General features: G+C 40.1%; 1 protein-coding gene across 1 annotated transcript in view; it reads right to left on the bottom strand.

The window, feature by feature from the left end:
* LOC126334983 (39S ribosomal protein L2, mitochondrial) overlaps window positions 1–14,103 on the bottom strand; it is a 49,092-nt gene extending 34,989 nt beyond the window's left edge. Inside the window, exons 1-2 of the mRNA XM_049997783.1 lie at window positions 13,690–14,103; window positions 10,730–10,978 (exon numbers count right to left, since the gene is read on the bottom strand). Coding sequence (XP_049853740.1) covers window positions 10,730–10,978; window positions 13,690–13,927 — 487 coding nt within the window. The 5' untranslated portion in view covers window positions 13,928–14,103. The remainder of the gene's footprint in view (window positions 1–10,729; window positions 10,979–13,689) is intronic.
* Window positions 14,104–14,426: the final 323 nt, after the last annotated feature.

Raw genomic sequence — 14,426 nt, 5'->3', positions numbered from 1 at the left:
ACATAGAGGAAGATGAGAAGGGAGATATCATACTGCATGAGGAATTTGACAAAGCACTGAAAGACTTAAGTCAAAACAAGGCTCCAGGAGTAGACAACATACTATTAGAGCTACTAACAGCCTTAGGAGAGCCAGCCATGACAAAATCTTCCATCTGGTGAGCAAGATGTATGAGACAGGCAAAATACCCGTAGGCTTCCAGAAGAATATAACAGTCCCACTTCCAAAGAAAGCAAGTGCTGATGGGTGAAAATTCCGAACTATCAATTTAATAAGTCACGGTTGCAAAATACTAACACAAATTTTTTGCAGAAGAATGGAAAAACGTAGAAGCTGACCTCACGGAAGATCAGTTTGGATTCCAAAGAAATGCAGGAACACGCGAGGCAATACTGACTTCCCACAGAAGATAGGTTAAGGAAAGGCAAACCTACGTTCACAGCATTTACAGACTTAGAGAAAGCTTTTGGCAATACTGACTGGAACACTCCCTTTTAAATTCTAAAGGCAGCAGGGGTAGAATACAGGGAGTGAAAGGCTGTACAATTTGTACAGAAACCAGATGGCAGTTATAAAGAGTCGAGAGGCATGAAAGGGAAGCACTGGTTGAGAAGGAAGTGAGACAGGGTTGTAGCCCATCCCCGATGTTATTCAAGCTGTATATTGAGCAAGCAATAAAGGAAACAAAAGAAAAATTTGGAGTAAGAATTAAGATCCAGAAGAAATAAAAACACTGGGGTCTGGCAATGACACTGTAATTCTGTCAGAGACAGCAAAGAACTTGAAAGAGCAGTTGAACACAACAGACAGTAGCTCGAAAGGAAGATATAAGATGAACATAAACAAAAGCAAAATGAGGATAATAGAATGTAGTCAAATTAAATCAGGTGATGCTACGGGAATTAGATCAGGAAATGAGACACCTGAGTAGTAAATGATTTTTGCCATTTGGGAAGCAAAATAATGGACGATGGTTGAAGTAGGGGGGATATAAAATGTAGACTGGCAATGGCAAGAAAAGTGTTTCGGTGCTGCAGAAGAATGCTGAAGATTAGATGGGTCAATCAAGTAGCTAATGATGAGGTACTGAATAGAATTGGAAAGAACAGATATTTGTGGTACAACCTCACTTAAAGAAGGGATCAGTCGGTACAACACAGTCTGAGGGATCAAGGGATCACTGGAGGGAAGCATGAGGGATAAAAATCATAGAGGAAGACCAATGGATGAATGCAGTAAGCATATTCAGAGGGATGTAGATTGCAGTAGTTACTCAGAGAAGAAGAGGCTTGCACAGGATACAGTAGGATGGAGTGTTGCATCAAAGAAGTCTTTGGACTGAAGACCACAACAACAACAACAGGTTAGAGCTACTACTCCAGGATGAAAAGGTGGGCTCACAAGGGGAATTCATGATGGGCCGCAACAAACCAGCCACAAGACTAAAAAAGAAAAAGCCATGCTGGAATAAGATTTGTCGGACTGTTTTGCTGACTGTTCCAACACTAATGGATCAGCAGTATCTTGAGCTCTGATAATGAAAGCTCAAACGCCTACATCTTTACTTTGCAAATCACATTTTAGTGCCTGGCAGACGGTTCATCGAAACACCTTCACAATTCTCTATTGTTCCAATGTTGTATAGCGCGCGTAAAGAACCAACACCTATATCTTTCTGTACGAGCTCTGATTTCTGTTACTGTATCATGGTGATCATTTCTCCCTATGTAGGTCAGTGTCAAGAAAATATTTTCGCATTTGGAGGAGAAAGTAGGTGATTGGAATTTTGTGAGAAGATTCTACCACAGCGAAAAATGCCTTTGTTTTAATGATATCCACCCCAAATCCTGTATCGTTTCAGTGACCTCTCCTGCCTATTTCATGATAATTCAAAAGACGCTGTCCTTCTCTGAACTTTTTCGAAGTACTCTGTCAATCCTATTTGGTACGGATCCCACACCACGCAGCAGTATTCCAAAAGAGGACAGACAAGCATAGTGTAGGCAGTCTCCTTAGTAAATCTGTTACATTTTTTCTAAGTGTCCTTCCAATAAAATGTATTATTTGGTTAGCCTTCCCCACAACATGTTCTGTGTGTTTCTTCCAATTTAAGTTGTTTGTAATTGTAATTCCTAGATATTTTGTTAAATTTATGGCCTTTAGATTTGACAGATTTATCGTGTAACCGAAGTTTAACTGATTCCTTTTAGCAGTCATGTGGATGACTTCACACTTTACATTATTTAGGGTCAAACAGAAGCTCAAGCTCATACAGAAGCTGAAGGATCTGGTGCATATAAAACTGCTTTTGGCAATTGCAACTTTCCAGTCACTCAGTGAAGCTCAAGAAAACTCACAGTTGTATGAGAAACATGTAGCACCTCATTACGAGCCAAGTGATGTTAAGGCTCCAGAATGACAATGAGTCTTCCTATTGTCTACAAAATAACAGTGAGCAGAAATGCAAGTTTAGATGTTCTTGTCAACTATCATATACAGTATCATTAATATGCAACATAGTGATTAAATTATCACCAGTCAGTGAAGTGTGTGCTCATGTGTTGTAGCAGTCAGATCTTTCTTTAGTTGAAGTTTTACACACTGCTAGAGCACTGGAGATTTCTCAAGCAGCTCAGGCTACTATTTTTACAGACAGTGAAATACCACAACTGACATCTCAATTAACAAATGCAGTATGACTTGTTTGATTGTGAAATTGCAAAATTGGTGAAGTGGTCCTCATCTGACAGGAATCAAACCCAGCACCGTAACAGTTTTTCCACCTGTGAAATATTCACAGACTGCCTAGGTGTACCAATTGTTTCTCTCTCCATGTTACATGTAGCTGCCCACACTGTAGTGACAAATGTCAACAGTGTTTTCATTAGGTTGTACATTAGATTTTTGTTACAGCTGGAAGCACTGAAACCAGTCACATGTGCTGATGCGAAAGCAACAATACATGGTATTCAAATTTTATTCCTTTTGGCCTCCACCTTTAACATCCTACATGTCTCAGATTGGAGGCTCTCCCTTAAAATCAGAAGCAGCTGAGCTGCAGATTTACATTCATCTTAAAATTCCGATATTATGGCAGAAAGGTTTTGCAACTAATGTATATGCAAGTCATCAGCATCTTTTTTTTTTTTTTTTTTTTTTTTTTTTTTTTTTTTTTTTTTTAGCAGAACCCTCAGTCGAAAATATTTTTGGGCTGGGTGATTATACAGCCCTTGGGTTTTCTATTCAGCAACCAGTCCATGCAATTCAGGATATCATTTCATGTGTGTAAGTGGATTTTTTTGAATGCTTCCTTATTTTCTCCAGGTCTGGGAATGGCTTGTAACTTTTTGTGACACATTACATTAAAAGAGTTGATAGTACCAAAATTTTTCAAAGCTCACTTGATACCATTGCCAGTTTGTACAAACTGTCTAACTGAAGCACTTCCTTCAGAAGCCTCTCCGGATCTTCTTTATTTCTTTTCACAATGGCATGTCCTTCATCTTTTCAACAGCGTGTAGCAACTGAAAAAAATGACTGTCGGTGTCATGGTGATTGCAGAGGTTCTGTATCCTTGTGCATCACTACACTTTCATCAGCCTCACTAGGACATTCCCAGAATGAAGAATTTGGCCCAGTGATGTGTACTGGCCAAGTACCAATGAGGATACAGCATGCAAGGCTCAAACATGCCAAGCTTCTGAGACACAGCAATCAGCACCTCCCCATGTACACCAGCTATCGCATGCACCTAACACCCAGCCTTGGTATCAGGTGTATGCTGACTTTGTGGGTCCATTCCATGTGGCCATGTGGTTGATTTTAGTAGATCAAAATGCAACAGACCATGATGGAGAACACTTCTAATGCCCTGGCCACTATTTTTTCTCTTGAAGGAGCATAATGAATTCTTGTGACTGACAATGGGCTGCAGTTGACAATCTTGGTTTTCAGCAGTTTTGGACCCAGAAAAGAATCGAGCATATTATTGCACTTCTGTTGCACTCTTCCTCTTATGTCAGGCTCGGAGCACTATGGGACTCAACACTAACCTAAGGACATCAGACACATCCATGCCCGAGGCAGGATTCGAACCTGCGACTGTAGTCTAATGTCAGGGCCAAACATTTTGTGTGAACACTGAAACTACAGAAGGAAAAACTACTAACATCCAAATTTATCAATTCTGCACTGCTTTCCTGTTTCTCATCTTACCAGGCGACATTGATCCAAAATCAAAGCCCAGCAGAACTCTTGCATGGCACCCTCATTGTTCCTTGCTAGACCTGTTGGAGCCTCTACTGACACAAGAAGAAGAAGAAGAAGAAGAAGAAGAAGTCACATATTTTAAGGTGGGTGTCCCTAACTGGGTGTGCATGTTTGGACATATGGCTGATTGGCGGGATACATGACTTCATCACCTTCTAGTAAGACCACAAGCTGCTCCTGGAGGCACACCTCGAGGCATCACTCACTGGCACCATCCTGGAAAGCTCCAACTCCGGATCTGCCACACCAGAAAGGGCAGCACACCTCACTGACCCCAACACTCAAAACCAGCAGATATAGGGTCCGATTCTACGATAACATCCCAGGTGGTGGGCACCTAGCATTCCTTGTTCTCCTGCCGTTATACAGCACCCTTATGGATCTGCACACAGGTGATATACAGGAGATCCCCCAGTCTGTGCTGGGTCTGATTTTAGACCCACAGCTTTCTTAAAATGCAGCAGAAATACCCAAGTCTGAATCACCATCACTTCCTGCCTCTCCAGTGCCAGACATGGGAGCAGCTCCTCTACTGTCAGCATCTGAAGCCGCACCATAGCATTCGCAGCAGGCCATGCCCACCTTGTCGTCCCTCAACTTGTCCAACGTGGTTCCAACCCTATGGGCCGATTCAAATGGGGTGGAATATTGTAATCCCACCAAACATATGGATGGAGCACTCAATGCATAGAGCTGGCTAGGTCGTTAGATTTTGTGTGGAAGGATACATCTGAGAGCACCAGATCATGCAGCACAATACCCATGATAGATATAAGGGCTGCCACAGACTATCATGGTTTCACTTGTCAACTAAAAGAAGTTTATACCAAGCTATCTGGTACATTTACCGTATTTTACAGGCTATAAGACGCTACAGCACATAAGAAACACCTTAATTTTTACACAGCTTTTTTGCCATCTTTATTAATAGACTACAAAGCCTGACTAAAAGAAGAAAAGTTCTTAGTTTATAAAACCGAACTGAACTTTAAAATCCCTGAAAATTGTCATGTGAACTTTGTTGTTGTTGTTGTTGTTGTTGTTGTTGTTGTCGTCGTCATCGGGTTTCACTCATGGTTCATTTGTTTCATTCATCTCTCATATAAACTTTAAATGGCTTATTTATTGAGACATTAAGAGGTTGCAGTTGTGAAGTAAGTCCTCCCTGAATAACAGCAAATTGCGTATTTCCCTGTCTCTGTTTCTTTTTCATAGAATTTTTCAAATGACTGCAAAGCTGATCATGCACAAAAAGAGAACTATTCTTCAATAAAGCACCTTTCCTTCTCTCTCTAATCTGTAATTTGATACCAGCCTCATCCATCCAACCCTTATCATTTATGTGAACAGCAACACCTGGTGATATATCAGAAGATTTTGGAATTGTTTTGCACTTGAAAATTATCATTGGATTCAGTTTAGTTCCATCAGCACACCATGAAAGGACAACAGTATAGCACCATTTTTTCATGTCCACTTGTTTTTATAGTTACAGTTTTAGCACCTTTCATGGCAACAGTCCCATTACTCAGCACATCAACTGCCAGAGGAGTTCAGCATATGTACACTTAGTTATACACTGATTTTCTTTTGACGTTGAATAATGAAGCGATGGAAAGATAACAATTTTTCTTCACACTCTTGCAACATTTACTAAAATGTTTTGGTTTGCATGCTAAGTCCATGACACTTCATAAACCTGTAGCACCAACCAACACCATCCTTAATGTCCGTTAAGTTCCACTGTAGCACTAGCTTATGAGTGTGTATTTCAACAATTTTTGTACTAATTCCAAAGCCCAAAGCCATTTTAACTGTGTCCTTGAATCCATCCATTTCAATACGTCATCATCTAGTTTTGGCCAATTTGCATTCAGTCCTCTATTTTCACATTTAGTCTCTTCTTTTTTTACTAGCCCACCAATCGCGAATGGTTTTTTCTGTTGGTGAAGGGCTAGAATTCACTCAGCTGCTCCGTTTCCATGGTCTTCCGCATGTGCTATTACACTTGCGTTAAAAAAAACTTGAACAACTAGAGATAGGGCACTCACATTCACAAAATGTGTAAATTAGTATGTTCTGCAGAAATGATTAGTATTTGAACCATGTCGGCCCTCGGGTTCAAGGTCAACATTGATATTGCAGTGCAACACCACCTACTGGTAAAATGTGCCTACGTCTCACACTGTCACTATAAACCAAAAGTAATGAATCAATGGCATTCGGGAGGACGACGGTTCAATCCCATCTCCAGCCATCCTGATTTAGGTTTTCCGTGATTTCCCTAAATCATTTCAGACAAATGCCGGGATGGTTCCTTTGAAAGAGCACGGCCGATTTCCTTCCCAATCCTTCCTTAACCCGAGCTTGCGCTCCGTCTCTAACGACCTCGTTGTCGACGGGACGTTAAACACTAACCACCAACCAATCAATGCAACTTGAACAGACATGCAGGATGCCTCACAGATGTATACATAAACAATAGCATCAAATCAGTGAGTTTGAAAGAGGGTGCATTATTCGCATGAGAGAACATGTTGCACCCATCTGGGCAATTGCTAATCATGTGGAATGAAGTGTTTCAGCAGTGCAATAGGTGTGTGCAGAATGGTTCATGGAAGGTCAGATGGGTCAGGTTACACCATCCAGACCAAACCCTGAGAAGATCGACACCTCAACCAAATGACATTGCAGGACAGTTGTGTGTAGTCCTCCCTCTGGAACAACAGTGGAACACATTGTATGCTAACAGGGGTGACAGTCCATCGCTGTTTATTCTGGCATGGGTTACATGTGTGTCGTCCACTTCTCCACCGACCTTTGACGAATATGAAGAAACATGCTAGATGGTAATGATGTATGGAACAAAGTCACTAAGGACAGGAATGGCATCAGATAGTGTTTCCAGATGAATCCAGGCTCTATTTGTTTGAAATCAATGGCCGCATTTTGGGCTTCCAGACAGGGGGAGCAGCATCACAGCGCATGCAGATGCGCACAAGCCATACAGTGCCAACTCAAGGCCTTATGATGTGGAGTACTATTGGGTACAACCACAAATCACAGCTGGTGCTTGTCCAGGTCATTGTGACCTACATGAATGACATCCTGTGACCCGTAGCCATACACTTTCTGCAGATCACCAGACTTGTCGCCAACTGAAAATGTGTAGGATACGGTGAAGCGATGAGTGCACCGCTGTGACCCAATGCCAACCACCACAGATGAACTTTAGAACCTGGTGAATGCAGCATGGATGTCTATACCACAGGACGCCATTTGCGCCTTATACGTGTTGATGCCATCACGCACAGAACAAGTTATCAGTTCCCATGGTGGATCCTGTGCCTACTAGGCAACAGGACACATGCTGAACTGAGGTGACTGAAATGCTAATAATTTCTGCAGAACATACGAGGGCTATCCACAAAGTACATTATGTTTTGGAATTAAAAATAAATAAAGTATTGGAATTTTTTTTATTATATAGAGATGAAAGCCACACTTATATACTACTTTTCTACATAGTTGCCATTTAAATTAAGTCACTTATCGTAGCGATGGATGAGCTTGCAAATTCCTTTGTCGCAAAATTCGGCCGCCTGCGCCTTCAACCACGTGGTTACCTCTTCTTGAAGCTGTGCGTCGTCATCAAAACGCTGCATAGCCAACCACTTCTTCATTGCTGGGAATAAGTGAAAGTCGCTCGGTGGCAGGTCAGGACTGTACGGAAGATGAGGAAACAACTACCACTTAAAAGATTCGAGAATTTCACGAGTGGCATTTGCCGTGTGGGCCCGGGTGTTGACGTGAATCAGCAAGATCTGTGAGCCCAACTTTCCCCTGCGCTTGTTTTGTATTGCTCTTCTGAGGTTGTGCAGAGTTTGGCAATACCTTTGAGAGTTTTTTCTTGGGTTTAGGGGGGAATTTGTGTGTCTCCACTGGATTGACTACAATTTTGTCTCGCAGTTCACATGCTAACCCATGTTTCGTCACCAGTAATGATGTGATCGAGTACTGAGTCGCCATCTTTCTCGTAAGCGTCCAAAAACGTTAAGGTAATGATTTCGTGCAACAAACTTTGTGAAATTTGTGGAAAACTCATAGAGAGTTCCGTTATTGTGAAATTATGGTTTTCATGGACCGCGGCATCGACTTTTACGATAAGTTCGGATGTCACTATGCTGGGTCTTCCACTTCGCTCTTCGTCGTGAACGTTAGTTCGGCCATTTTTAAATTTTATGACCCATTGACGCACTCCACCTTCAATGACTATGTTGTCCCCATACACTTCACAAAGCTGCCAATAGATTTCTATCGGTGTATAGATTTTTGCAGTCAGAAACCTTATTACAGCACGCACTTCACACATCGCAGCATTTTCAATTAACGCTGACATTTCAAACTGTCACAGTAACTCAATGGAGTACAGCACGAACCTCTCACTAGCTTGGCAGGATGCCAACTGAGCAGCAGAATGCTATGACACCAAGATGGCCACGCTAGCCCCGCCCCTAACGGACACAAACGATAACGTAATGTACTTTGTGGATAGCCCTTGTACTAATGTACATGTCCTCTGAACATGAACGTCCTATCTCTAGTTGTTTAAGGTGTCCTGTTTCTTCGGAACACGAGTGTACTTTTAATTTATACCTTTTACTTTTTTCCATTACAAAACTAGCTACTAACAAAAATATAGTACTGTTATCAAGAACACAAATCATTTTCAATTCAAGTTCACTGGCACCATAGACTGCAATAACACACAAAACGCTAAACAGTGTTATGGGTTTGTGATGGCAGTGTGGAAGGAAGGTAGTTTTAGCAAGCTTGTGAATCCCCACAACTCATGTTCATTGCACTAGTGCACTGCTGCTGCCAGTTGAATCCAATGTTGCCTGAGAGAGATAGGTTTCCTGTGGCATTCAATATATGGCCATTTTTAAGACTGGTGGAAATTTTAAATCGAACACTGGACATTTTTATATTAATTTCAAGTATAAGATGCACCTGAATTTTGGAGGCAATTTTTTTAAGAAAAAAATGTGTGTTATTGCCCATAAAATATGGTACTGATGATGGCCCTGCACTTCACGATTTTCTACTGGACTATGATTCAGAGATTGCTGTTACCCACCAGTGAAGTTCAGCCATCGCTGTCTGCCTGATACAGTACTGTCTTTGCTCGTCTTTCCACCAACTGTGAACAAATCGAGAACGATATGGGTGCACCAAGAGTGTGTTTCATATCCAAGCGGTTCCCAGTTCAAACTACAAACAGTTTTCTCCAGCATTGATTTGAGTTATTCAACAAACATTCAAAGTACTGTATTGGCCATGAGGTATCCACTTCCAGAATTCTTAGATTTTGTATTTTTCCAGAAGAGTCAGGAATTATTACTATCTGTGATTTAATTGCAAACAAGTTTTGCTTAACAAAAGCTTTGTTGTTGAAGTATACTTGCAATAATGATGTTAAGTAGGAAGGAAGGAAGGGGGATTAAGATTTAATGTCTCATTGACATCAAGGTCATTAGAGATGGAACATATGCTCTAAATGTTCCTTTCAAATGCACCCTCACCTGCAACGATTTAGGGAAGTCATGCAAAACTAAATCTGGTTGGCAGGATAAGGATTTGAACCATCATCCTCTTGAATGCAAGTCCAGTGTGCTAACCACTGCACCACCTCTGTCAGTAATAATAATGTATTCCATACATGTCCTTTCTACATTCCAGAGACCACACTCCAGAGAATATGAGCAAAATTCATTCAGAAACTATATTCCCGAAGTCTTACTCTTCCTTCTTTGCTTTCAATTGGTTTTAATCACAGCTATCTCAATCTTTGATGAGGGATGTGGTGGTTTTATAGAAGCATCATTTTGAGATGTCTGCCTCCTGAGTAATGGATTGGACCGGGTGACTCTCACAATAATGACCACTGCAGCTGCTTTACAGCATTGTCTGACCTGGTTACTAATGCAATCTGGGAAGGATGCTTGTAAATGTAAGTACTAGTACCTACTTCACCTGCCTGTCTCTGTATGTGTGGGTATTGATACCAAGGTTAGCAGAAAAAGGAGTGCACTATGTTGCAATAAAAATTTTTGATCCCTTATCCAAGGATATGAAATGGTTGACAGACAGCTTTGAAAACAAACCGAAAAAGAGCCTCTTCTTCACAACTCTTTCTACTATGTAGAAGAACTTTCTGTTATCGTAATGTGGATGAGAATTATTAATTCAGATGTGTACATTAATAAATAATCTTATAAATTTTTTAATGTAATCATATTCACAAATTAATTTGTGATGGAATGTAAAAGACTCATTCCACATCATTACAACTTATCTTGACAAATTATCCATAGAATATGAAACTAACTAACAGAACCAAATTAACATTCAATTATCAGCAGCATTCAACAAATATATTTATATTTACAACACAAACCTGCAATCCTTGGTATCTCTGATGATGTTTTTATGAGATCACCTTCTTTCATGTTTTCTGTGGCTAGAATGTACCTAAGGTTATCACCACTGCCAACAAGAGCAATGTGTGCCGTTCTGCAACCATCAACCAAAATCTGGAGAACTCTTTCAACCAGAGGTGGCCCTGAAGAAGGGCCTATCCTTTTCCAATCAATCCAGTGATACTTGTGTTTAATTCCTCCACCTATACCCTTTGCAACAAGGCGACCTGAAATCATATGATTTGTTTAGAGGCAGTGTCAAAATTGTACGGTAGTAGATGAATATGCTTTAAACAGTAAAATCAGTATTATCAATAACAACAAGTGACCAATAATAATTAAAAATTAACACAGTTAAGCACTGAAAACATGACAAATGTATACCTTATTCATATTTTTCACATAGCCTAGATATTTGTCAAGTTTTCACCATCAATCCCCATATTTTAACTACATATAAAGCACGTGTTACACCGAGGTGACAAAAGTCATGGAATACCTCCCGATATTGTGTCAGACCTCCTTTTGCCCAGTGTAGTCCAGCAACTTAGTGTAACATGGACAAGTCCCCTGCAGACATACTGTTTCTATAGCAGTGTATTGGCACCCATAAAAATTCCACTGTTGTTTCGGAAGTTCATGAATGGCTGCAAATAGTCTCCACATAGCCGAACATAACCATTTTCAATCAATGATAGGTTCAGTTGGACCAAAGGACCCAGTCCATTCCATGTAAACACAGTCCATACCATTAGGGAGCCACCACCACTAGCTTGCACAGTGCCTTTTCGACAACTTGGGTCCATGGCTTTGTGGGATCTGCGCCACACTTGAACCCTGCCATCAAGTTTTTCAAATGAAATTGGAACTCGTCTGACCAGGCTATGGTTTACCAGTTTTGTAGGGTCCAACTAATATGCACAAGCCCAGGAGAGGCCCTGCCGGTGATGTTGTCTATTAGCAAAGGCAAAAGGCCATCAGCTAGTGCATTGTCCTCAGTGAGAGGTAATGCTTCAATCCGATATTCTCAGCACACTCTTGAGACTGCGGACCTATGAATGTTGAATTCCCTAATGATTTATGAAATGTAATGTTCTTTGCCTCTAGCTCCAACTATCATTCTGCATTCAAAATCTATTAATTCCCGTCATGCAGCCATAATCACATCGGGAATCACCTGAGTGTACAAATGACAACACCGCCAATGCACTGTCCTTGCATACCTCGTGTACGCGATATTCATGCCATCCGTATACATGTATATCATCATCCTATGACTTGTCACTCAGTGTATAGTAATAATAACAATAATAATGGAATCTGTTGGATGTAAAATTATGTAAAATATGGGAAATGCAACCACTCCTCTTAAGCGGGCTGATGCATGGGGCACAGAAACATCTTAAAGCAGTATTCACACTAGCTTTTAAGCTAGATAGGCTACAACCCCATCTTACTACTGTCTCATCTACAGCTTCCCTCTCAAAATCTTCGACTTTAATAAATTTAGTCTGTATAATTTGTAGTAACTCAGTGGTATCAGCACTTGCAATATTTCTGTATGAAGTTCCACAAATCAGAAAGGTGGAAGGTGCTACAGGTATTGTTTAAATATATACACCATGGTACTCAAAATTCTTTGTTAGTCGTAGCTAATAAGAAAAATCAATTTCAGCTTAAGTGACATTCAGATTACAGATTTAATGAAGCATTCAATACCATTTCACCAACTCATAAATATACTGTTCCCTTTTGACCTGAGATCTATGCTACAGATCAGTGTGACCCCAGTCCCCAGAACCTAAAATTCAAAAACTAAGACAGGTACAAAAGAAATTGCCAGCATCTTGTTCTCTTTCCGCATGAGCACCTATGACATAATACGTCACAACAGCATTATGCTAGTGGACAAATCCAGCATGCGGTTTCGGTAGGTTCAGCTGATGCCAAGTTACAATACTAAATTGAAAGAAGCTAAAATAATTTCCATAATTACTTTACTCTTTCACAGTAGGGTCCAGAATAAAATATTAAGAGGAATACTTTACATTAGTCATCAGCTTCCACCAGTGGCATAATATTGGCTGCTGTGACATCACCTTTGGTCCCTATTTTCACAGTTAGTTGTCAGTGTATGAAGCCAAAGAATGTAAAACAAAAAAACTTGGTAGTGGGGACTGACTGATCTGTAGCTTAGCCTGAAATCTAGGTTATACTTGTTTGGTTGTGAGTTGGCAAAATTCAACAAATGTGAAAGTCAAACATCTTGGTTGTGGTGAGACTGATCTGTAGCTCAGTCCATTTGAAAGAAATCACTGCATATATGACATTATAATTACCACACTGTTTACGACATTTATCGCACATTTCCTACATCATTGATCAAAGGCAGTGGTATGTATCAAACGTTCCTCATTATTCAAAATGTCAACAAGTTTAGGTTTACACACTACTTACAATGCATCATAAACTTGAACACCTAGTCCAGTAATTTTTGCTGTCTGTGTGTGTGTGTGTGATTAGAGCTTAATTAATGTATGTAATCAATTCCAGTTCAGTTTAGTGAAATGTTTTGGGTAGGTACCATGCAGAAGGCCTAATGCTGTGAAGACAACCAATAGCAAACGGATAGATCCTCTATGGGAATTACACTTCATTCATACACGACTTGAAGCTGGCCACACTTTTAATGTCAAGTAATATTCTAAAAACGCTAAAATCTTCTTGTATTTATTGCATTTCTAATATCTGGTTAGTTAAACACAACAACAAAGGGCACAGTGAGTTAGTGTATGAGCCATCATTGCTACGGCAACACACAATGTAACATCAATGGAAGATATCTAGAATACGACCAGATTTTTTGTGTTTTATTATACTCAGTCAGTAATTCATTTCATTTACTCCAATCAATAACAGAACTTCAAGCAAACTATACCTGTAACTGGATCACGTCCACCCAAATTTGTGACTCTGAGGGGTTTAACAGTATACTTTTCTTCGTAATGAACTATCCGACGGTATGATTTTCCTTTTACTCCTGGTTTTGGAACTTCAAGGTGACTCACTTTTGATTTCCATCTTACTGGCACATTTTCAAGGGGTTTGAGGAACTGATTCAGTCCACATACAACATTTTGTAAAGAACGCACTGAAAGTTTCTGAAACCACGACATTAGTGGAAATGGCAGAATAATCCTATATGAAGAATGTTCCTTATGCCAGCCCCAAAATTATAAAATAGTTATCTGTCAACGTATAACTAACCCATACACAACATCACTTCACTATTCATAACAAACATCCGCCCCCTCCAGCAGTCGAAACTTCGGCCAATGCACATTGCAGCCATCTGCTCGAAAACAAAAGTTCCTCTCAGTTTAAAAATAATTGTTCATATACATGTATACAAAATTACAACAAAAATAATGATATGCATACGTTTTTTAATTATAGTAACCTAAAATTTTATCTAAGCACATTACAACAAATTCTGGTCATAAGTAATTTTCATTAAAAGAGAAATATAATTATACGTCAGTCACTACCTCAGAACCATCAACATAATCCGTAGTGGAAGAAATTGTGTCAAGGCCTCAGTGACAGAGGAATGGTGTGTGACTAGTTTAAATTCTCTCTGTGAATAGTTCGTAATTTCTACGCTTTAGTCTCGGT

Source organism: Schistocerca gregaria, chromosome 2, assembly GCF_023897955.1.
Source record: "Schistocerca gregaria isolate iqSchGreg1 chromosome 2, iqSchGreg1.2, whole genome shotgun sequence".
In the NCBI taxonomy this organism is placed as follows: domain Eukaryota; kingdom Metazoa; phylum Arthropoda; class Insecta; order Orthoptera; family Acrididae; genus Schistocerca; species Schistocerca gregaria.
The sequence above is the reverse complement of the archived record's forward strand: the minus strand, read 5'-3'. Positions and strand labels throughout refer to the sequence as shown.